The sequence below is a fragment of the Oryzias melastigma genome, linkage group LG24, assembly GCF_002922805.2.
Source record: "Oryzias melastigma strain HK-1 linkage group LG24, ASM292280v2, whole genome shotgun sequence".
Lineage (NCBI taxonomy): Eukaryota > Metazoa > Chordata > Actinopteri > Beloniformes > Adrianichthyidae > Oryzias > Oryzias melastigma.
The window spans coordinates 12,996,735-13,021,816 of record NC_050535.1 but is presented as its reverse complement, the minus strand read 5'-3'; the positions used below and the strand labels follow the sequence as shown (position 1 = coordinate 13,021,816).

General features: G+C 38.9%; 1 protein-coding gene across 3 annotated transcripts; it reads right to left on the bottom strand.

The window, feature by feature from the left end:
* Positions 1 to 180: 180 nt before the first annotated feature.
* Positions 181 to 23,758, bottom strand: fam49a (family with sequence similarity 49 member A). Of its 3 annotated transcripts, none has more exons than XM_024291882.2 (12): positions 23,604 to 23,758; positions 9,561 to 9,613; positions 6,122 to 6,201; positions 4,558 to 4,679; positions 4,361 to 4,466; positions 4,146 to 4,282; positions 3,995 to 4,072; positions 3,717 to 3,833; positions 2,651 to 2,730; positions 2,433 to 2,559; positions 2,069 to 2,139; positions 181 to 1,803 (listed from the first exon to the last, which is right to left on the bottom strand). In XM_024291882.2, exons 3-12 carry the CDS (start codon positions 6,189 to 6,191, stop codon positions 1,740 to 1,742), a joined length of 972 nt encoding a protein of 323 aa, XP_024147650.1. In that variant the 5' UTR covers positions 6,192 to 6,201; positions 9,561 to 9,613; positions 23,604 to 23,758; the 3' UTR covers positions 181 to 1,739. The 3 variants fall into 3 exon arrangements, with proteins under 3 accessions (XP_024147650.1, XP_024147651.1, XP_024147648.1); XM_024291883.2 differs by lacking the exon at positions 23,604 to 23,758 and adding an exon at positions 13,839 to 13,857; XM_024291880.2 differs by lacking the exons at positions 6,122 to 6,201; positions 9,561 to 9,613; positions 23,604 to 23,758 and adding an exon at positions 5,838 to 6,030.
* Between the last annotated feature and the right edge of the window lie 1,324 nt (positions 23,759 to 25,082).

Sequence of the window (25,082 nt, the reverse complement as noted above, 5' to 3'; positions counted from 1 at the left end):
GTGTTTTAGTAGCCGTCTTTGGTTGGATTAGACATTAAAAGAAACTTCAAATGTGACAAAAACTCATCTCATGGCCCCATTAGTGAACAATTTACATTTAATTTACTTAAAGACAATAAAACATTAAATAAAAATATTTGCATGTATTTATTTAAGCTTCAAGTTTCTTGAACTTACCCGAGTGTATTTATAGTTTCAAACAGGAACAGAAAACAAATACCTGATTTTGCCTTTTGATCAAAATTGCTCCCACTCACAATTATCAGTCATGATTGATGACTAAAAGACAAAAATAAACGTAGTTGTTCCCCAAAAAAGTATTCAACTAGGAAGCTTTATTTTCAAAATAAGATGATATTCCTGCATAGAAAGTTATAAATGATGCAAGAACTCAAACTTTTATTTGCATTTTTTTAAGAACTGTACCAATTTTATTTTCCAATTCACACATCCCATTCAGTATGCAAAAAACAAAGCCAGAGCATTTCATATCAACAGTGACTCTAAACTCCATGAGGATTCAAACAATGACTGTCAGTTCATTTTAGGCCAAAAGAAAAAGTCGTGTTTGATCAGTAGCATCAGTTCGGCGCAGAAGAAAGCGTGGAGAACATCCGTCCAGACGACAATTCCGTTTTAATCGACACTTCAGTCACGATGCATACTCCTGATCTCAAGTCTCAGCACTTTGTGTGGTGTTTGGATCAAACTGCATCCGTAGTCGGGCTTACAGATTCACTTTTAGGTTACAGACAATTAAAAAAAGAAAAACCTTTAAAAGTACAAAATCATTTGGAGCTGAGGACTTAAGGTTATGGCTTCAATAAAAGTCCATCTTTCACAGGATAAGACCAGCTTATTTCAGGCAGTGAGCTGCTCTGTGATTGGCCACACTCCCATTCAATAAAAACAGAGGGGTTAAGCCCCTCCCATCCAATAAAAAGACTTGACATGTCTACTGCATCCATTATACACTCTACAGAGACTAGAATTATAAAAAGAACCTGATTGTCTGTTTGAACTGAACAAATTAGAACGTTTAGAAGGGAATATTTTTAAAGTGATCCTATGAGGCAACTTTAAAAAAAAATGTAAGGCATTTTTTATGTTTAACACAATTTAAGCAAAAATAATTAAAAAAAATAAATCAAGAAATGAGGTGAATTTGATCAGGAAATGAATCAAAAATGATCATTAAAATTTGAAACAAATCTCAAATATGAAAAGAAGTTTTTATTTTCTGGGCATTTTATTTACCAAAGAAAATTAAGGAGTAGGATAAGAAATCTACACAAAAAAAAAACAAAAAAAAAAACAGCCAAATGACCAAATCCCTTATGTTTTCCACGATTAACTTTTCACCTCAGCGTCCGGGCTGCTTCTGTTTTCGGCTGATTTAGTAGTTTTTTGGTGACAAAAATAAGAAAAGAACATTTTATGTTAAAAAGAAAACAATTTAAAGCTGTATTTTTTTGGGATAAATTCCTCTTTCAATAATAAAAAAAAAAAGTGAAATGATATTTGTCTGCTTAAAGCTCAGCTCTCTGGGTGAGGATGAGTCGACGTCCTTCGTTTGTGCTTTGAACAGCAGAGGCTGGTTCAGCTCGGAACAAGCAGGCGGGAATGACCATCCAAATACACACAAGTATTAACAGTCTTAAATAATGTAAACATATACATCTTATTTAAGGTCAGCGCAATGATCCTCTTCATATTTGTTTATAGATTTTGACAAAATATTACTGAAGCATCGTCCGGATGTTCTTGGGAGTGGACTCGTCGTTCAGGTGTTTGGTGGTGAATCTGAAGACAGAAAAAAAACAATCTTTTGAAGTCTTTCTTAAGCAGGAATTGTCCCACTCCGATCATCTTTTGATCAATTTTAAAAGGATTCCTTTTAATTGTGATTATGACGTTTTTAGACACAATCTGTGACATGAAGCAGCCCCCAGCATCCTCCATCATCCGTAAAATGCCCCAAGTACATATTTGTCATCGGATTTGTTCTTTAAAAGGCCTAATTGCGTCTGAGGTAACATTAGGAGAGTGAATTTGTGGCTGAACCTACTTGAGTGCGTTCAGGAGGCCTTCCACGTTGTCCGCCGGCTGGTCCTTCAAGACTTTTATGCAGCCTTTCATCTGAGGAGAAACAAGGACTTTCTTCCAAAATCGGTATTGTAGCATAAAGTATTCATAATTTATTAAAAGAGCCTGATTCTGAATATCTAGCAAACTTCATATGCACCGTTTTCCTGCTCAGCCTAGTGTCGTATTCTGTTGGGTTTTACAGTAATAAAATATTGTAATACTTGAAATATAAATCACTAATGAGAATAAAAAATCTGATACAGCATCTGATTCAGATTGGGGCATTTCCAAATCAAATCCTGGGCATAGCTCCCTCTACAGGACCGCAGAGGCAGCGCTCTTACATCGATCTTGGAGGACTTGTTAAAGGCACCGTTGGGGTGGACGTGGTCGTAGAGAATGATGACCCCCACCATCACCCTCATGCAAAACAGAAGCGTGTCCTCGCTGTTGAAGCGACTCGAATATTCACTAGAGAGACGGGTAGAACGGGTGGTTTATTTGGTTATTCGTTTTAGCACTAGAAGAGCTTTACTGTGATTGTATGAATGCTTTAACTCACGGAGTCTCGAGCATAACCTTACAGACGCTGGCCATGGTGCTGAGACAGTCTGTGGTGTTCTCCAGTGGAAGAGTTTTGTTCTGAAATGACATAACTGCTGTTAGATTATCCACAGAACATTTTCTGTGTATTCAAATTTAGCCTCAGAACGCTACACCATTACAGTGTTCCTTTGCGGTATTGAAGATTTTCTTGGTGCGATTTTTCATGATTTTTTAAGTTTTTTTTTTTTTATTTTACAGCCCAGTGTGTTCCTGCATCCTGATTGGCTGATGATCTTGATGTCCTCCCTCTTGTGCAGAATGGACTCAGCTTGACAGAGTCGAAAAATCTGTAATACTGGACTTAGTTTTTAACTTTGAGAGTTTAAACAAGTGTGAAAATGTTTATGTTTATATGAGAAAAGTGTAGAAAGTGTTTTGTCAGGAGTTTTACTGCCTTAAAACATCTGGAGTTCTACTTTTCAGATCTCCCCTATTGCAGGGCATTTCAATATAAGAACCCTGACGATCAACAAGGCAAACACAATTTGTTTTGGTTTCACACTGCACTTTTGAGAGTGGACGTAAACGGTGAAAACTCTGGTATAACTTTTTGTTTAAAGGCTGTTTGGTCTTAAAGCATCTTAAAATGAAACTGAAGCAACTCCAGTCCTCTGACTGTAAAAAAGTCCTATGATTCTCAAGGTTACAACCTGAAAGCTTTGTTTTTTTCACCTTAAACAAACTCACCATCACTTTTCTCCTTTGCTTTACTAATATAATTTGACTTATCCTTTTTTTGTTTCCAGATTGTCTAAAGAAAAAGTATTTTCCAAAAGAAAACAGATTATAACATAAAGTTAACCTAAACAAAAACAAAGAATCAGATCAGTTTAAACGTGTAAGTGTTTCAGAATAAAAGCCATCAAAGCTGAAACAGGGCGTAGGTGCAATTTCAGTTGGAAAAAATATTTTTTTCCTCCATCAGGTAAAAGCAGCTCAGTCACAAAAAACAGCTGAAGACCAACAAACTAATACAAGAATATTCTTAAAATTTTAAGTGGATTTAGTCAGAGCCCGCTCACCTCTGCCACAAAGTTGGTGGTGGCGGTGCTGAGCGTCTTCAGCATGGGCGTGGCTTCGGCGTAGAATAGAGACATCCTGTTGGCCATCTCGTTGTTGACTTCGTTCTCAATGTCCAGCTGTAGGTTGAGAAGAAACATCATTGGGTGGAAGCTTCAGAGTAAAAATGACAACAGCTTTCCATCTTATTCTGAGGCCAAGTGGAGGAGCGTCTGCCCTGAGACTGGGAGGTCGTTGGTTCAAACCCACTTTGAGGTCATATCAAAGACTCGTGACGTACATTCATGTTGTTTAGCCGGTTCCGGCTGATGGTGCGTCTGTAGTAGCTGAAGTCGTTCTGGATGGCGGGGATCCTCATCTGGAGACACACAGACGCACACCTTCAGGAAAAGCGCACACAAAAACGGGCGAGCTGTATTTCCCCTTCAGACCTTAAGCTCGTCAAAGCGCAGCGTAAAGTGCAGGATCTCTGCGAACTGTTTGGCCAATGCCTGCTCACGCTCCAGATGCTGAGTGGGGGTGAGCGGCGGGCACGTCAGCGACGTCAGCAGACTCCTCAGAGCTTCCTCTGCACACAGATGACATGATTTCAGCAGGAGATCCATTTTACACTAACTAAATTTGTAGCGGAGGTCTGCCGACTCACCTAATCTCAGGGAGAAGCTGTAGAACTTCTTGAGTTTGATGACGAGCGGGCAGACGGAGTTCCACGCTCGCTCCTGCAGCGTCATGTCGTTTGGGTTTTGAATCGCCTGCAGAAATAGGAAAAAAAATTGAGGCTTTTTCTCATTTACAATATATACAATGTACAATATAATGTATATGATCGCTTGGTTTTCTCACATCTCGGATCTCCTGGCCCGCTCCTTTGTACGCCTGCAGGCCGCTCAGGATGCTCTCAGAGTCCTGGAGGACGGTGTTCACCTGATCCCACACTTCACGCTCACCTTCTGTCGGTTGTGCATCTGCCACACAGAAAATAATGTAAGAGAATAATCCTAATCTGCAAAAGCATAAAAACATTCAACGTTTTGGCATTTAATCATTCAGTTTAGAGGAAGAATATAAAGGGATGAGATGTCTGAAGATTTCAAATTTGCTGAATTTTTCTGTCAATTTAAAACCTTTTGATTTCAGAAATAATCCTAATTATACTGATTAGCTTCTCACTCATTTGATAAATCTTCAACAAATGTGATTTCTGGTATTTCTGCACATCTGAGCTGCAGCTCTGCATGAATTGAGAGATGTAACTTGACTGATGCCTCTCTTTAAGGTCTGGTTAATGCATCAATATTTCATCTACAAGTAAAAGTGACAATTAAAACATTTGACTCACTAAAATCAAAGTCGTAAACCTTATAATTGATGCTTTTTAGAGCAGATTTTTTTAATTTTTTGCTTATTATGTCTACAGACTTCAACAAAAAGCTGAAGCCACTTCTGACAATAGAATAAAAGCAATTATTGATCACTGAAGTAACTTAGAAATATTTTAAAAAATGCTGAAAACTAGAAAGTTCCTGTTTAAAGTTACTGTTTTGAACAAATCAAAATATACATCTGATTTTCTTTATTTTAATATTTACTGATGAAGCATTACATTCCTCTGATTTACTAAATCTGTTTATATTAAATAATTTTCGAGCTCGACTGAACTGTGAGAGCAGCTTCTGTCGAGCTCAGGTTTTTGTTTCAAAAACTCTCCCATCATCCCCTCAAATGAAGCAGGAGGAGACACACAAAAGGAGGCGTTTTTGTTTTGCAGAATACAGGGAGGATAAATGACACTTTTAAAAAACAGTGAAGCAGAAATAAATGAAAGTTGTCAAAAGGAAGGAGAAAATGACACGTTTTCACTGATGAAGAAGTGTTAGGAGGACGTTGTAAAGGAGCATGCAACAAAACACAGCGCAGGCCGAGGGGTCAGGCTCATTCTTTCACTTGAAACAAAGGGAATTGTTCAAAGCAGACGCAAATCAATCATGAAATACAACCTACGCCTTCTGAGGGACAACATTAGAAATTCAAAAGGAGCAGCAGTTGAATGGGCTGACCCCTGACCCGCCGAGAGAAAGGACAATGAGACAGGTGGTCTGAAGGAGGGACAGGCAGGAGCTCACTTTCAAAGTCAAGGAAAAAGTTTGGCCCCTGTTCGAGCTCTGTGCAAGTGAGCACTTTTAACAGATTCCCCATTTGGTTTCTGCAAGAAAAAAAAGAAGAGGAAGAGGAGGAGAATAGTGACGTTAGAGTCTAGACGGAGGAGGAGGAGGAAGAAGGTGGCGGAGAGAGGAAGGAAAGGAGGAGAGAAGCCGCCTCCTTGGAGACATCTCTGCACGGACGAGCTGACGGGAGGAGGAAACAGCTGAGCGGGAGGCACCTCCTTAGCGTTGCCAGACGCACTTACTTTCAAAGTCCAGGAAAAAGCTTGGATAGTTCTCTATTTCCCTTGTTAGGACTTTTAGCAGGTTACCCATTCCAGCAAACCTGATGGTGGAAATGCAGCGGAAAAACACAACGCATGAGAACCTGCTCTAGTTTTTACACACACAGTCATAACCATAAATGCTCAAATTTATGCTAAGCTAGCATGTAAACAGAGAGCTCTTAGAGTTCCCGCCCACAATTTAGAGGCAAATTTCTAATCAACTCCTGCCGCTCTGCAGAAACTATGACAGATTTTTTTTACTTAAAAAAACTGCTAAAAATAGCATAAATATAATTAAAAGACACTGAAAATAGATCAAAAAATGATAGGAGTGAGTCCCAAATTAAACTAAAAATTAAATTAAAATGATGGTTTGGCAAATATGATAGATTCATAGATCTAGCTTTACTTTAAAGCATTTTTTTTTTTTTTTTACAACTGTAGCACAAAGTGCTTTACAAGTAATATATCCAACCTTCCTTAATCACACTTATAGATCAAGTGTGTCCAGCCAATCAGAAATCTACGGAGCAACTACACACAAGACTATAGGTTCTACAACAGGGGTCTCAAACTGGCGGCCTGTAGGCCATTTGCCGCCCCCAAGTCGATATTTCGCAGCCTCCGCCTTAATACGAAAGTTCAATGTCTACTAAGCAAAATCTCCTGCATGTCCACACTTCTTTGATGATAGCTTTGTATTTGCTTTGTAATGTTTCAGCTTTCTTTATGCTTAAAACTTTACATTTTCTATTGTTGTTGGATCTGGTTGTCAGAAAAGTCCTTAGCAACAGTTGCTAGCTTCGATAGCTGTTGTTTCACAGGACACGCAGAAGATATTGCTTAGTAGATCATAGACAAGAGCAAATGTTAAATAAACTTGTTCAATGGACATAGACAGTGGATTAAAAACAATATTTTTGGCACAAATGGAACCCCATACGGCCCAGCCTCAGCCATACTCTGCCTTCAGTGGCCCCAAGATAAACTGAGTTTGAGAACCCTGTTCTAGAACAAGTTCAGACAGGAAAACTCAACCTAAACTCTATATAAGAATGTTAGAATGTCCCTTTAGTAGCAGCTCTGTGCTGCAGAGAAGCACATAAATAATAAACTGTCGGCTTTGTGATAACACAAACCTGCTCCGGCATGCATGTGTCAGTGGACAGACACATTTCCATTCCAAACAGAGCCAAAAAGATTCCAGAGAATCTGATCTTTTGAACCAAATCCTCTCTAAACTACACGTGGATGCGGCTTTAAACCAGAAACCTTCCTCTGGAGGTAGGTAGTAATTTTCAGGCCAAACTGGACCTCCCTCCCATAGAGGGCTATAAATTCTATAATCACAGCGTGGCTCAAACGTAGACATAACATGAAGCCATGATTATAGAGAAAGGCTGCGCGTCCACGTCTATAACATGGAAGAATAATGCCTGAAAATCGGCTTGTTAGACTCGGCTGTGAAAGAGACGTTTCTAGTCTGGACTTATGAGTCAACTCCAAGTTTCACACAGAGCTCGAACTTTACTCGACTGAAATCGGAGTGAGGCGGCAACAAAAGAGACACTGTGCTGCAGCGTACACATGATCATCACACTGTCCAGCCTCCAGGGGGATGGAAACTATTTTTCCACTGCGGTACTCATTCCTCAACTTGTGCTAAACTCACAGCAACAGTCTCAGAAGTGTTTGTATTTAGGAGTTAATATCAGCGATTCTCAGAGAAATCTGCTAATTTGCTGTTTGGCTTCACATCAATGAAAATGTAGATCGGCCAGCAGAGAGCAGTGTTGAGTTGAAGTTGCAATAACAAGAATTCGGGTTGTGATGCAGGACTGACATGTTCATACATGTGCAGTGGTACACTTTCTTCAGACAAATCCTAACCTGCGGCTAAAGCTTCCTCATGAGTCACACCTGGCACGCTTTCAAGCTGAACGCCAAACTCTAGCACAAGATTTGACTCTGGAAGTGAGATCAGTTCATTAAGTGTTTCCCAAAAGGAATTTTCACTTTGGAACATTGTAGAAAACAACATTTTCCAGATTCTAGAGCAACATTGTCTCAGCTTTGGCTTCTAAAATCTAAAAAAAACAATCTCAGAGGAAAGTTATGTGCTTCTTCTTGCAAAATAACAGTAATTGTCAGGTTAGATGTTCAATTTTGACTCCATACTTTTGGCATTTTGGAACTAAGATTTTACACAACAGCAGGGATTCAAGTGTTTCACCATTTAACACTGGAACCTTCATCAGTGATAAGAAAATAGCACACGCTCTTTAAAGAACCGGAGATAAACCTTTATGTTGGATGTGTAAACATCTTACACCTCAAAGTGTTGCATATCAGCACAAAGCGGTTTTACTCCATGTCAGAGTCAGCTGGAATTATGTAAATTTGAAAAAAACAGTTGAAAAGGCACCTTAAAGAAAGTCAACAAAAGGGTTAATGTTCCTAATGTTCTGGTAAAAATCAATCTTTTGGCAACAAGAAATCCAAAAATGTTTAATAGCCAAGGCGTCCAACTCCAGGCACGAGGGCCACCATACTGCTACAGTAGAGCTACTTTTTCATAGTCATAGAAGCTTCCTGGTGGCCATAAACACCTCCTCCAGGTAATCAGCAGTTGGTAGGGCAGTCCCCTTAGGGTCCTGGGGTTGGACACCCCTGCTTTTGAGTCCACTTTGTTGCCGTGGTGATTTCTCACTCATTAGTTGCTCTTCATAACAAGTCTCTCACTGGTCCTAAAGCCATGTTTACATTCTCTCAACTAACATAACTCTTGAACTGTTTATGCAATCAACGTAATTCCAACTGGTTGTGGAGAAAAGCAGCTTTTCACTGACGTGCAACACTTTATGTCCGTAAAGCGTTGCACGTCGGTGCGAAAGCAACACGAAAAACCACTTTTCTCTATGTTAGAATCAACCAATTCATGCGGATCACATAAACGGTCAAAGATTTACAGTAAGTTAAAGAGCGTGTGTTATTTTGGTGTCCATCACCGGTGTCAAAGAGTTAAAGGAAAAGTTTACAAAATGTTTAATTATAACAAAGTGAGACAATGACTTCCCTAGCAATCATAGAAAAAATATTTAATGTTTGAGTGTAAAAGATACACACAAAGATGTAGATTAAAATAAAGCTCCCATGTATGTAACACAGGTATTACTCCTGTGAGGAAACATTTAAAGGCTGAGTGATCAGGCTGACAGTGTTTAATTCTAAAAGCCAACAGGATAAACAGCAGTCGGAGGGAAAAAAAAAGGATGAGATTAATAAAAGAGCAGGCTAATCCTGACTATGATCATCTAAACCGCTGCACTGTTAACTGGCTGATGTGGCTTAGCATCAGCTTAGACAAAAGTTTAGATCAAACACAACTGTGTGTGTGTTATTCAGAATACACATGTACCTTCTCCTGTGGAGGACTGCAGCCTGCTGTCTATATCATCCGCTTTGTCGTCTCTGAAACAAGACAAAAAAGAAAAAACACGCATTACAAACAAACAAACAGGAATTCTCTCTGACTCAAACAGAACAGGTGAAGTATCACCTTTCAAACGTCCTCGTTTTACACACAAACCTCCATAAACAAAGGCTTTCAATTATTCAGCGGTGAAATCTACACTCCTGTCTATTATCTCCATATAAGCGGCGAGGGCTGTGAGGTCTGCGGCGTGTTTGCTGGACTGGTAAATCTCCTGTGACAAGCTGTTGCTGCTGATGGTCACTGAGATACAATGAACTGACACCTCCTCCAGGATGGGAATAGAGCACAAATATGTACAAGCAACTCACCAATAAAAGCAGGCAAAAAGCTTACTTAAACCTTTTCTTGTTATTAATACAATAAAAACTTCCCAAAGGGATTAAAAAAAAGTGAATTGTTTGTCAGCAAACTAGTTTGAATTACTTTAGGACATAAAGATCTAATGTAAATCTAACACATCCAGTGGGAGATAATCAACACAACAAAATCACTTTCACTTTCTCTTTAAAGAAAGATTTTCCCCTAACTTTCAAGAGTGTAAACATATATTTACTATACCACTCAGCTAGCCAATTGTATTCCAAATGAATTTGAACTTAAGTACAGAGGTAGCCAGGTCAGTATTAACTCAGTGTATCTGTCAGTCATCCCAGCAGGGGTGGAGCCAGACGCTGCAGAGGAAGATCAACTAAAAGAAAAAAACGTGTTTTTCAGGAAACTGAGAGACAAAATAGAATTTCCCAAAAACTCCAGTAGAGTAATACAGAAATGTGACATAATATGTTAAACCGCAACTAAACACTGACAAAGATATTAAGCTCCTTTAAAAAAACAAATCATGAAAATAGAAATATTACTCATTGATTGTTTGCTGACCAAATAAATTGGTTTGGATGGGCTGTTGATGAGGCTTTTACAGTAAATCGGTTCATTTACTTAGCAGCAGTTGAATCTTGATGGGTTTTGCCTTATCAGATCCAGACCTCTAATGTGGTTTGGTGAAAGAAACCATCTTTGTAGTGAAAAATTACACAGAAACTATGAATTTAGAGACTGAAAACAGTGAAAACACTGAAAACGTCACAATGATGTAGGTTTTTAGGGATAAGGTTTGATTCATAATCTTTCAGCTGGATCTTCTTTAAATAGAGCAGCAAGTACTGAATGGAGCAGCAGAAAGCTAGCCATTTACTTTGAGCTGAACAGAACCATAATAGTTCCTCCTCCGTGTTTGACAGTGGATGCCAGACATTCTACTTTTTGTTCCATAAAAAGAGTAAACTACTTTTAAGTTTTTGGAATTTTATCTTTTTTTTAACTGTGGTACATTCATCCTTAATTTTATAACCTTTGAAAGTGATTATCTATGAAGTGTTTACCCTTATATAGAAAGAAAAAACAGTAAAATCGCTGTTTTTTTTTTTTACTTTTACCTGATTGTTTAGTTATTATCCAGAATTCATGAAACAATCTATAGAGGAATTCTCTAAAATACCTCATGGCTCATTTTCCAATGTCTTTAACCATGTTGGCAACATCACGGATCAAATTGGAGATTTCAAAGTGCATTTAAAAAAATAGAAATTATACTTTACTGCAGCTGTGTAAACAACGAAACAGCAGATGTGACGTCACTCTAAGCTGAACTAAATATGAACAAAAAGCACACGTACAGCTACAAACATGTAATCCTGGAAAACACAACAAACATACCGTTGCATCTGAATAGGTAAGAATCATTTCATAAGATTGTTTTTTTTATGCTTGTTGTTTCCAAGTTTAACTAGAATCTAGAAACTGTTAAAGCTTTTTACAAGTTGGTTCGTGTCCCTTTGATGCTTCCATGCATCTCGAATTTCATCAAAAACAATCGTCTTTCGCTTTGCTTTCACTGTTGTGACCGCAAAGAACTGTGGGATAAGATTATCATGTGTTCTTTCAGAAAGGATAGCCAGGTGTTTTCTATGCTAAAGAAGACACTAAAGCACTTTTTCTTTTCAATTTGCCGAATTTGACTTCCCTTTGAAATCTGACACTGTCACTTCTGAGGCGATTTACTCGGTTTCTCTTCAAAAACAAGAATCTAGTCATATCCAGTTGGTGGTGATGCATCGTTTTGTAAACTTGTAATGTGGCTGAAAGGTGTTTTATCAAATGTGGAATAGCTGGCAGTGGAGCGTTCACCTGGAACGTGCGTTCCACCAATCAGAAGCGGCAAAAACAGGATTGTTTATGAAGAACAGCAGTGCTCAAGCTTGCAGTTTGACACCCCTCATCCACTTGGTAGAGAGAGAGTATGAAGGTGTGATGAAGATGAAGATAAAATGAATACTAGAGAGAAGCCTCAAATCCCAAAGGAAGAAAAAACAAGAAGCAGGAAACGTCTGCAGCAAAAAAACCTGAAGAAGCTTCATGCCAACCACAGAAAATCGGTTAATTTGATAGCTCTGATCTTGTTATGAGGGAATTGCTACAGATGTGTGTGATTTTAAAGAAAAGGAGGGAGGAAAAAAATCCCACAATTCATAGCGCTAAATGTCCCATAACAGCAAACAGTTCTTATCTGGCTCTGAGATCGGCTGTTTTCACAGAGCGCCCTACAATAACATAGAACAAATCAGTATGTTCGCATGCACTGTAAAGTCAATTTATATAAGAGTGTTGGCAGACTTCCACACTGGAGGCTGATGGTATTAACGTCACATAATGCTTTTCCAAACACACAAGCTTGTTTATTAAGATAACAAAAACTAGCTTTAAAAATATTTCTAAATATAAATCCGCTTGAGCTGCCGTCACATTTTTTGCTCCAAAAACCTGGCGACAGGAATCTCAGACAGGCAGCTGCTGGTGTTGATTGAACCATAAAAATATGATCTACATGAACGAGCATCACAACCGCAGCTCCAAATCACAAGCTGGCAGCATGACTCCAGGTCAGGAGGAGGTGCAAACACTGTTCAAGTCAGGATGGAGTACTTGGGTGAGAAAACGTCTGCTTCAGATTTTTAGATATTTTTATAGAAAATCTCTCTCCATTCCGCCCCAGAGGTTCACAGACAGGTTGACCTTAAACAGGGTTCAATGAGCTGGAAGACTACAAATATCTCATCGTCTTTCTTCCTGCTGGGCAACGACTGCTTAAGCCTTAGTCACATGCACTCGTACCAAAGGTTGACTCGAGCGGGTGCAGCAGGTTTTGGGTAATCTGGGGCAGCGGAGGGTGGTAGAGAGGAGCATCTTAGAGAAAACAGAAACATAAGACTGTCATGCGTGTGGTAAGTGTATCGAAGTATTCGTAAGGTTAATGGAAGTTGCAAGCAATTGTGACGTAAAACGGAGACGGGGGATACCAAATGGCCACGCAAATGGTGTGAATGCTGCATAAGGCTTTAAGGAAGGGGTGGGCAATCTGCGGCCCGTTAAACTATTTAATCTGGTCCACCCAACTAAAAAAAATAATTTGGATTACACTTTTTGTTTCATTTCCCTTGTAGTTCAGGTGTCTCCCCACAGATGGCGCACTACAAATACATTCCCCATTGTTCAGGCCAGAAAGTTATTCTGAATTCATGTAGTGTTTGAAGATTTGTTGTTTTTCCCAATATTCATATGGTATTTCCAAGTCGGACAATCATTTTTCCGATTATTCCAACACTACATGAACGCAACATTTCCCTGAGTTTTAGTTTTTCTCTGACAGACATCAACCCATTGGTTAAAATGAGAACAAAAACTACAATTTTGAAATAAAAACTCCCAAAGTATCGGATTTAAATTAATTTTCAATCAAGCTTAAGACATGTTTTTATCCAGATACCATGTTACTTCTTTCTCATACAAGGTGAATTACCAAAACACACCAGGAATCTGCTGCTGGTCCGGCCCTTCTTTCAAATTTTAGAATCCTTGTGGCCCACAAGTAAGAAAGCTTTCCCATCACTGCTTTAAGGGTTTCAAAAAAGCTCTACAAACAGAACTTTGGTTGAATTTTATCCTCATATATAACATCAATAAATTTCAAAGCTCTAAAAAAGTCCTCAAAGTCACTTGGTGACTCTTTCACAACAGAAAAGGCTTCTGCATAGAGCTAAAGGAAGGAAGCATCATCATGTGAGCAAATCAATAAAACAATAAAATGTTAGGAATGAAACATGTCATTCTTAAAATGCTAACAACTGCAGAGGAAACACAGCCTACCTTCATAAACCCTTTATGATCTAGAGCTGAAATTGTGCGACAGCTGTTGTTATGTTTTCCAGCTTCCTGTGTGTAACTGCACAATCACTTCACAGTTACTATTCTGGTCGACAGGAACGCTCCTCTTCAACGACTTTTTCCTCACACCTCGGCGTAGTTTTTTGACATGCTCGTATAAAACGATCAAAGTTCAGACGCTTTATCAGATCGCCTCACGTGAGAACTGAACTGTTCATGTAGGATTGGCTTTTGCTGTCAAATAACTCAAAGCACAGAAAAAAAACATGCAGAACACCATGGAAAACTTTTAGATAAACTCAAATAACCTCAAAACGAAGCTTTTCAAACTGCATGGCAACCAGGAAACCTTTTAATTTGATGTTTATCTCCTGGAGATGAGAAAGTACAAACTAGCAGCCTGTTACAGTCAAATGAACCCTTGCCCAACAATGCAGTAAAGGAACAAGGAAGCCTGAGAGTCTTTCTGGGCCAACCTTCAGGTTCGAGTGTCTTGCTATGTTCGTCCTTCCCCTCTGAAATGGATTTTGTGTAAACTCCAGGAAGCCAAAATGAACACGGATGACCAAAATAGCTTCTGTTTGGAAGCTTTTAGGGGAAAAAGAACAAGCGGTTGTTTGACTGTTATGTCTCACACCGGTGGCGTTTAAATCACCTGTACCGTTCCAATCATAACAAGAAGAGCTTTTTTTCCCTCATGTTCATGCTCTTGTAGAAGGGAATTCACACACAAAGGCTGCAGCTGGTAACACAGATGAAAAGCAAGAATCTTATTTCTTAAAGAAAACTCGAGGGCAATAGAATTTTTTTTCCACCAAAGTCAGATTAAATAGAGATCCAACGAAACAGGCCTTGAATATTTTTGAATTCATTTTTAAAACCACTCTGCTGTTTTTGGCTGGCCAGGACAGCAAGCTTTTAAACTGGGTTAGGGGAGCTGCGTCTCCTTCAGGCTCCCTGTGCAGGAGCAAATGTGACAGCAGGGTGCGTTGGAGGGGGTCCATGTGGCTTGAGCTCAGCTTGCTGGGAGGTTGGCTGAGTTTTGCCCTAATATGGACACTGAAAGGGGCTGGGCTTGGTGGAGAAGGGGAGACCTGCCTAGCACCACCACAATGGCAGCCTGGCTAAACACTGCTGTATCATTGAGACTTTAAACCCATATAATTCACACGCAAACACAGGATCTACAGCAGAGCCGAGATGTTCTGCTACAGCTCCTCAGGAACTGCTAAGATCTGAAAGCAGCAAATTAGTTTATTCTAAAATGACAACAATGACATTAGCCAGATTTTTTAATCATAGGGGATCAAAGTCGGTTGAAAGACAAATGTACAGTAGCCCTGAAGTGCAAATCACATCAACAAAATCAATGAAACCAAAACACAATTCCAAATAAATTAGATCAAAATGAAACATTAAGGAAAAAAAGCAATTTCCAGAAATCAAAATGAAATGTTAAAAAATGAAAAAAAAAAGAAACCGGGAATGGTATGCATTATGGGACATCACTGATTGGATGACAATTGATTTAGGATTTTTGATGTTTTTCCAAATGCGGCTTATAAAGTTCCTCAAACGGTGGATTCACAATTCTGATTATATTTAGAAAATACCAGTTTTAGTGAATGATTTTTTTTTTGTATTTATCTGTCGCATCTTAAAAGTCAGATTAGCCTGAAGTTGGAGTCTGATTTATTTTAGCCTCTTCTTTTATGAGAAAATCTATATAACATTTTAGTGGTTCCTTCACCAAATCTAGAGTAGAAAGTGAGTAGCTGGAGATATTTTAATCGAGGATGAAGATAAACTTTACCCTCAAAAGTAGAGGAAAATTGCATACCAACTTTAGTCTGGTACACATCAGTCCATGAAAATAAGGTCTGACAATAAACTAGTCAATGGCCTTAAAAAGGTTGGAGACCACTGATTTAGACCCAAAGTCCTTATTTTATCCGAAAACAGAGTAAAAATCCATAAATTATCCATGAAAGCCACCAAAAAGCTTTAGGAAAACACCCAAAAATGTTTCCAGATTTAAAGCCGAACAAGCTAGCACCACCGTCTGCAGTGTTTGGCCATTTTTTTGGACATTTAGCCTAGCTAGACTTCATGTCAGTCACACAACAAGCTGCATCAAGCTTTATTTAAACTGACAAGCTACACTGTACAAACCTAAAACAGTGAAATAGATAAACAAACAAAGTTTCAATGTAAAAAAACAATAATAAGGTAAAGTTTTGATTAAAAAATAATGTGCCATAACTTGTTAATTTGCCCAAATAGTGGAAAACTGGTCATATTTTAGCACCAAGAGAACTAATAATGAATGTCTAGCTTATAAAACCGTGTAAAAACAGTAATATTCTGTCCTTCACTCTGGCCAAGAAAGCAGTGTACTTTTATTGATACTGGTACCCTGTTTCTGAACAGTAAAAATGTACGCTTTAAGAAATAAAAGCCAAAGCATCAAATTTAAAACAAAAAAGGAAAAAAACATAATTTGCAGCATCAAACTAACTTTGAGACTTAAGAACTCTTCAGAGGTCACTGCCAGGTTACTTCAAGTGCTCCTTTTCTTTAAATGACTCTCACTACTAAACCGTGACTCACAATCGTCACACAAACACACACACAGCTACATTTAAAGTGTGACTGAGCCTCCTCCTCTGCAGCTCACTTGAGCTGTTTACCCCACAGCTCAGCCAGCTGCTGCCTAATCTCACACTTGTTCAATACAAACTCTCTACTATCCCGTCTACACATCTGTCCTCTGTTGCAGAGGGAGAGCGGAGTTGATAAACCAACAAAGACAAAACCTCATTGAGGACATTTTTTTTTTTTTTTGGTGTCGTTGGAAGCAGTGAGAGCCTTCTGTCAATGCTGGGAGAGAAAGTGGGATAAAGGGAGAAACTGCCAAGCCGGGTTAGAGGAGAACAATGGATGGAGGAAAAATAAGCATGGCTAAATGCAAGTCGGAAAGTCAGGGAGGGAGATTGGTATTTGCAAAGGAGGAGGCGCAGTGGCCGTCTGGCTATCGCCAACTTTAGCTGCGCGGAGTGGGACTCCAGGCGTAGAAATTCCTCCTACGTCTCTGTTCAATGACACTTCTGTTCTGCCAAACCCAGCATCTCAGCAGCGCTGCAGATACAAAGAGAGCCATGTCTGCATGTGACTCCTCCTTGTGTGAAAAACCAGTGTGCGATTGTATTCAGCGGTCATCCCCAAAACAGACTCGTTCTCTGATGATCCGAAAAGTTACACTAAACCAACAGGTCCCTGTACTGTTCCCCCGAGGGCTCCAAAAACCACGCTACTGCTGTAGACCAACTTTTAATTACTAACAGGAGTATGATCTGCACATGCATAACTTTGTTTTGTTCCAATAACTTGATTTATTAGTCAAATACAAATGTCACCACTTGGCAAGCACTAAAGAATGTGATAAGTGACCTCATTAACTTTAACTCTTTAACACAGGAGATTGCTCTACGACATACCGTAAACAATCAACGTGAATCCATTGATTCTGATATGGAGAATGTGGCTTTGCCCCGAAATGCAACACATTTCTAACGTAAAGTGTTGTATATCTGTGCAAAGCCACTTTTTTCTGCGACAGAACCAGCTGATTAATTGCAAAAGCACTTCACTAATGTAAAGTATTGCATATCAATGAAAAGATGTTTTTCTCCGCTTCCGTTGAAGAGTTAGATTCGTCAAAAGAATGTCTCTAAAAAGTTAATTATGCAACTCCATGAGGGGTAAGGGACTATCTGCAAAGCGCTACACCTACAAGACGGAACAAGTGTTTCCTAACATAAAGGGCAAATGCTTAAGAAATCACCCAATCATTTGATCGTCTTTGTTTTCAGAAATTGAAATGAAAGTGTCTGAAATAGACTCGATCAGACTGGCTTCTGCAAGCGTGTTGCACCAAGAAAACGTCATGGTTTCCATTTCAACCGGAAAGCACCTCTGCAACACTGAATCACAGCTCAACATGGGTGGTAACAACCACTTTGACACTTCCACCCTTGTAGATACCCTTAAAAAAAAAGTGTATTAATCAAAACAGAAGATGTGTCACTACATTAGCCCGGACCTTGGCCTTCCAATGGCATGCAACAGCCTTCACTTTCAAAATCAACTACATAAACGCTTTATGCTGGTGTCCATTACAAGGGCGTGGATTGTAAAAGGTCACTCGCATTTGTTTAATTAAAGATAAGTCCAAAGTTTGAGCTTTTTATTTGCTTTAAATAAAAGCCTTCTCAACATTTAGACTTTAAGCTGCTGGAGCTCTATTTAAACACTTTGACTTATTCAGCAAATGTTTGAAGAAAAAGAAGCGAATTACCTGAACCAGGTTAAAACTCTGCACTGCAAACAAAGAAATACTCCACCAGTTTGAGCTAAAGCGGTGAGTTGGAACCCCAGAGGTGTTTTTTATGAAAACAAGCAGATCCGTGGTGGTTTTCCATAAACAGCGGCTCTAAGCAGGACCACTGCAAACAGTGTTCTTCAGGGAGACGGCTTTGACTCTCCTGTCATTAACCGGGTCAAAGTCATTTTTTTATTCTTGCTAAGCCTATATTTATTCTTTAACACAACATGAAGAAAAAAAGGAACCAAATGTGATGTTTTTTTTTAACATGTCAGTTATTTCAACACCAACATTTCAGGAACTACTTTTTCTTCAAATACATTTATCTGGAGCTGGACAGAAAAAAAAAGTTAAGTTATATTACTTAAAAACTCAATGTGAGGGCTGAAAATCACCTTTAATCATTTGGTAAAAGGTTCAATTTGTGGATTTCTAATGCATAACATCACAGTCATCTGCTAATCTACATTTCGGCAGGTTCCATCAGTGTTTGGGTTTTTAGGTATTTCATAAATAACCAAATGTTTCAGTTTCTGTCAAACAGGCTCAGTTTCAAAACTGGAACAGAGAAACACTGGTTTATCTCTTACTTCTTTACCAAAGAACACTTCTGTATTTCAGCTTTCAAATGTCTTTAAACAGCTGGTGTGTAAATGGTAAACACTAGGCAGAACTGGCTGTATTAAAATAAACCAAAACATTGGCAGCTTGTAGAGATCACTTGATTGTTGAAGTCCCAACTCCAATGAAAATACATTTTTTGTGTGTTTTTGACATGTTCTTGTACTATTTTTCTCATAACAGAGGACATGCAGTGAGAAATATTAAGATTAAAACTGAGTTTCTAAATATTTCTTTGTTAAATTCCTTGTGCATCAGGAGCAGAAAAAAAGCTTATTTGTGATGTGGAAAATATGCCGAGCGGGACCACTTCATTCAGATGCATCAACTCACAGACAACTAGATCCAGGCAAGTCTTTGTTTTCCTTGTCAACGCAATTCCAACAGATTCTGAAAGCTGCGAAAAGCATTTTTTGGCTAATATGCAACACTTTCTAGTACTAAATAGTGCAAAGCTGCTTTTCTCAGCTTTCAGAATCTGTTGGATTAACATCACGTAAACGGTCGAAGGGTTGTGACGTGTTATTTTCTGTTGCTGGCAATGGCTGCGGAGTTAAAGGGTTAATAAAGATAGCTAGTTTTAAACAAAACAAACAAACAAACAAAAAAAAAACAACTTCTGTAACAGAGATGTGTGTACATTTATTTGTGGATTTTCTAAGATGAACGCAGCAGGAAACTACTTTTTTCAGAAGCCAGCCCCTGGTGGTCTTTTTAGGGACTGGAACATTTGCTACTTCCTGGTTGGATTGTCCTATTTATTGATATGTAGAAGCTTACCAAAACTGAAGCTGCAATGCTTTAAACATTTTTTTTTTCAGTCTAAAATGGAATTGAAGGCAATGCAGCTTCTGGACTTTATTCTTATGATGGGTTTGCTTTCCAATAAATATTTTTCTTCTAGAAAAACAGCAACTTTTCTCTTTTCTGTGTATTTTTTCCATGTTTCTGGGTTCCAAAAAAACAATAGTGTATTTTTGATGTTATTAAAGATGAGTAAACACAGGTACCTAAAACTAACAGTCCTTTCAGGAAAAAAAAGTAAATACTGGCTCTTCCTGAGGCCTGATGGGTGCACAGCTCAGTCATTTGATATAACTGCCCTCACTGACCATTAGACTGTAATGTACAACTATCATTTCTAGCTTCCTGAACCTGCAGTTAACAACGGATGAGCAGCCAAGTTACAAAAAAACAGTCAGTCGGAGAGCAAGATGCTCCTGCCAGATGTGAAAATTTCTAAGAGGTGGAGGATTTTTCAGTATTACTGTTTGTCTACATTAACTTAAATAGGCTTTAAAGTCTGACCAAAAAAAGACAAATAACTTGTAGATAATATAACTTCATTGATCCATAAAGTGGAAGTCACAGAGCAGAAGTGAGACTGTAGCTGCTTAAATTCCAACCAGTTTTAGGAAACGGAGCCACTGACCACAACCTGCACAAAAATTATGCATTTTAGATCAATAGTGGCACAAATTTCCACCTTTCCTCAATTATTTAACCAGAAAACACGATAATGATTTGGGCTTTTTTGCATGAAACTGTCAAAACAGGGAGGTGCAAGTCCTCCCTGTAAAATCTTTTCTCACTTGATGAGGCAATAGGACACTAAATCAATTGAGAAGTTAATTTATCCTCAAAAAAATAAAAGCTAAAATGCTTAAATTAGGAACACCAGAAAGCGGCAACTTCAGTCAAATAAATGCAATGACGATAAACAAAATAAACTGTGGCGGATTTGCCGAATACAGGACAAAAACAGACCAGAGTAGCCGATGTCGCCGGAAAAGAGGCTGAGTTTGACGCAAGAGCACAGCAAACAGCCTCAGTCAGAGCCGCTGACAGGATGTGAGCATAAAAAGTGAAACGTGAGTGGGAAGTGTGCAGGGTCATACGCCACATAGCTGCACACACATTTGTTCTCAGGCAAATAAAGCGACTGCTGGACTTCTAGTTTGAGATAAAACAGGAACTTGTTATTTAACAGTCGTGGTGTAGGAGTAATAAAAAAAAAAAAGAAAAAGAGGGGGTTGGGAAACTTTGAGATCACTGAACTTTGACTGTGTTACAACATTTTAATCTCTGGAGATGTTTGGCAGTTGTGTTGCCTGAATGCGGTGCCTTATGTGTGGGCTTAGCTGCACCAGAGTTAACCTTGATCCAGCAGACGTGCTGTAAGAAAAGCAAAACTAAGCTGTAGGGAGGGCTTAAAAAAAAATCATTGTAGTCTTGCAGCAACTGGAGGACGTCCTTCAGTCATCAGCTACCGTTTTCTTACAATAGAAAGTCTATTATCAAAGGGGATCACATTTCTGGGAGTCTCTCGGCCCACCTACCGGGGTGAAAAGCTACCTCTTCATTTATGGTCCCTTCGTCTCATGCAAACACCCTCAAAGTCTGCCAGCTGAGCGTGGACGCTTGGAGACAAGTGAGAAGTCTCTAGTGTTTTCTGTTCCAGCCCAGATGGCAGCCCTGGCTGAGTCAGCAGGGACCAGTGGGCTACACTAAAGCGGATGATTAGTCGCTGATAGGCAAAGGAGAGACGGTACAAAGAGCTGCAGGCGTAGGGCTCAGGGTCATATTCACCAGTTTGTTCTCCTGCTTTTAGACACTTCAGAAACTCTCTATGAAACTCAAAAATGTTAATTTAAAACATTTATATACAAGACTTAATTTAAATTGAATGTTTTAAATACCCAGTCTCACGAAAATTAATCTTTAAACATGTTCTTATGGTATATAAGAGGAAAATTAAGCTTAAAATTGCATTTCTGAGTATTTTTTTTTTTATTCAAATTGTGCAGAACTATATTACATGGATTCAGTCAACTTTTTTTCTCCTCAAGTGCTGCAGTCTCAAAGGTTCACTCCACTTAGCGTCAAAAGTGATACAAATCGACTTCCCAAAAGATAAACTTTCCACAGCTTCCTCATTGTCCGTTTTAGGATTCTATTTCATAAAGCCGCCACAATAAAAGCATTCAACTTGACAAACCCAAACTGATGCTTTTGAAAGTGTTGAATTACTTTTTCCGGTCTAAAGCAGTGCATTTCAGTAGCACTTTTGTAATGTGACCTGGGTAGCTGCAGCTCTAACCACATCACAGAGACTGTCACAACCGGCTTTACCTTTCTTTCAGACTTGCATCGATCTCATCTTCACATCTGAAACAAAGCTAAAAACTGGACTCGTTTGTGATACTGTCATCCAAATTAAAATTATTACTAATGTAAATTCAGCTGTAGCCCTAAACAAGATAAAAACACAACGGCTTCCTTCATGTTTGCTTGAGGCAAACTGTCACAACAGAGGGTTGCACGAGCGTACAAAAAAAAAAAAAAAAAATCCCACTCATCACCAGGGTGTTGGACACCATTTCCTGTTTTTGTGTAAAAAAAAAAAAAAAAAACCTGCACAGTGAAAGCAAAGAAAGTATGTTCTGGAACAACAACAGCCCCGCTCAAGGGTAAGTGTATGATTTTTGGGGGAGATATGCCTTTTGGCTGCACTCCGTCAATAAGAAAATTATTTGCATCCTTCATCTACAAACTCACAGGCCCCAACAAGCGCAGCTTTAACTCAGAAAATGTATCCCAACCTGGAAAAACAGCTGAAAAGCAACACTCAGTTATTGTTTAAAGAAATAGCACGCAATAGCATGCACTTCTCCTCCATACAGCAGCACTGTTGTGTTCTGTCTCGTGAATTTAAACAAATTATCCTCCACAAAAACCATGCATGCAACGAACATGCAATGCAGACCCTGGCTCCCCTTAATAGGCAGTTATTGTCAAGCATGCTTTAAGTGAGAGAATTTAGCCAGCATCCCAGGAATGCTGCAACTACACCCTGGCATACGGACCGAAACAGAACAAATACACACATGTGCTGACACATACACACACTGTGGGGCGTGCAGCTGCTGCTGTATGTCCTCCTGAAACAAAAGAGCGCCATTTCAATGCACTAAGAGGTTGCAACCTTTTACATGTCACCATAAGAAGCTCATATTATAGAGGGAAAAAGTGAACCAAGCTTATGCTATAATTAAGATGAATGGACAAAATGATGTGCAACCACTGTTTTTAGGGATATGAAGTCAAAATTTGAACAAAATTACAGGATTAACAACTTATTTATTTATTGAAGTCACAAAACCTGCACAGTTTTAAGAGCAAACACAACAGCAATAAGCTGTGTAACCTGCTGCAGTATCATGGTTGGGGTCATGTTTCTCCTAAAAACACAGCAAACGTCAACACATGTACTTTTAAAGTAACGAGGAGGGTCCTCGAGGATTTTCAGCCCCTAAACTTTTTGGTTCAAACCAAACAAACCATTTAAGACGCACTTTGTAAAGAGAAATGGAATGTTAAAGTGTGGCTCGTGCCATCAACTTTGCATGCTAGCAAAACCGCCGGCTAACCAGAGCTGCCGCCAAACAAAACTACAAAAAAAACGGGGTCCAATAAAGTTCTCAGAAGACGTCTAAAAATGTCTAAAAGTTTATTTACAACTGCACGGCGGCATAGCGACTCAGCTAATTCTTCCGCGAGACAAAGTAGAAAAAAAGCCGGCTAGCAAGTTAGCACTTCCTCTTGTGCACCTCTTCTATCAGAAGTCGAATGACAGGCGATGATTTGATGTGGACACATAATCTGGCACCACACCAAATGAAGTTATTTGGATGTCGCATCCGCTTAAAAGTCATTTCTGTAGATTAAAAGTAAGATCTTACGGGTAGTTTGTTGTGGTAGTGGTTCCTTAGAGGTAGGCGAGGAGCAAAGTGTAGTCTGGACAATACTTTCGCCGACCTTGGCAGCTCTGTCTATCCCCGGCAGCTACAAACAACTACACTACCTGCCCCTCCCGCTGCTCCGCCGCTACAAGGCAACCAAGGATGAAAAAAGTGAAGGCTCCACCCTCTTAAATTCTGATTGGTCAATTTTAGGGACAGGGCAGAATCAACCAATCGGCTTAGCGTTGGGGTTTCTGACTTTTCCAATGCAATGTTGGCTCTAAATGTCCTCAAAATAGTCAGTTTAATAAGCATTTAACAAATTAAAGACATATAATGTTAAATGTTTACCTTAGTACGGCGCCCTGGATGCGACATTAAGATCAATATGGATAAATTGTTTTCTCAAATTAATAATTTGTGCTAATTGTGGGCACACATTCAGATTTTTTTTCGCATAAACATTAGTATTTTAGTATCTTCGATTCCTACTACTAATTTGTGACCACAAAATACTGTTTTGTGTGCACACAATGTTAAATTGTGGCCACAAACTATATATTTTTGTGGACAAAATGCTAATTTGTGTGTACAAAATATGAATTAGTGTGTACAAAACATTAAATTGTTGCCACAAAAGGCTAATTTGTCATTTTAATAGCAATAAAAAACTTTTTTTTTGTTTTTTGCATTAATCTTACAATAATAAACATATTTATTCTAGTTTAATTTAAAACATTCATGCAACCTTTACTACTTGCACCAAAATACGCATTCTCTGTTCTGTTTTTACTGTTGTTTAAATTAAATCTAAGACTCAAACATTTGAGCATGCAACACTAATTCGTTTGTCTTTTCAGGAGCTACAGTAGTTGATTTTTCACCATGCTGAGAACCAGGAAAAACACACACATGTTTACAGAGTTGCTAAAAAAATTGCCAAGGATGTTCCCTCAAAGCAGTCATTCTTTTCGGAACAAGGACACATTAAGCCGCCTGCTGCTTCACCGTCTCTCCACAATGGAGCCTTGAGATGGGATGCAGTGGTTTTGCAGCATGCATGCATGCAGCTTTGCACAGGCCAAACGTTCACCGTGTGGACCAAATGCCTCTGATGATAAGGGTGGATCAGCAAACACCCACTTCTTCCTCTGCCACAAGCAATTGTTGTCTCAGAATTATATTTCCTCTAGAGTAACTGAACTCACACCCACACAAGCTGAGCTTTGGGGTGTTTCCTCACAGTGGGTTACAATGTGCCGCAGCTCAGAAACTGAATAATTAAAGATCTTCAAAGACCCTTGAAAAGTTAGTCTTCAAATGAATAAAAAAACAAAAAAAATATTAATTTATTTGTAACTTTTTTAAATCAAGTTTTTCAAATCTGCTACCACAGACATCAATTTGGTCCATTTCTTTAATTTTTTTGTTGCTGTGGAAATTTTTTATGACTTTTTTGTTCAAACATAAAGAAGCATG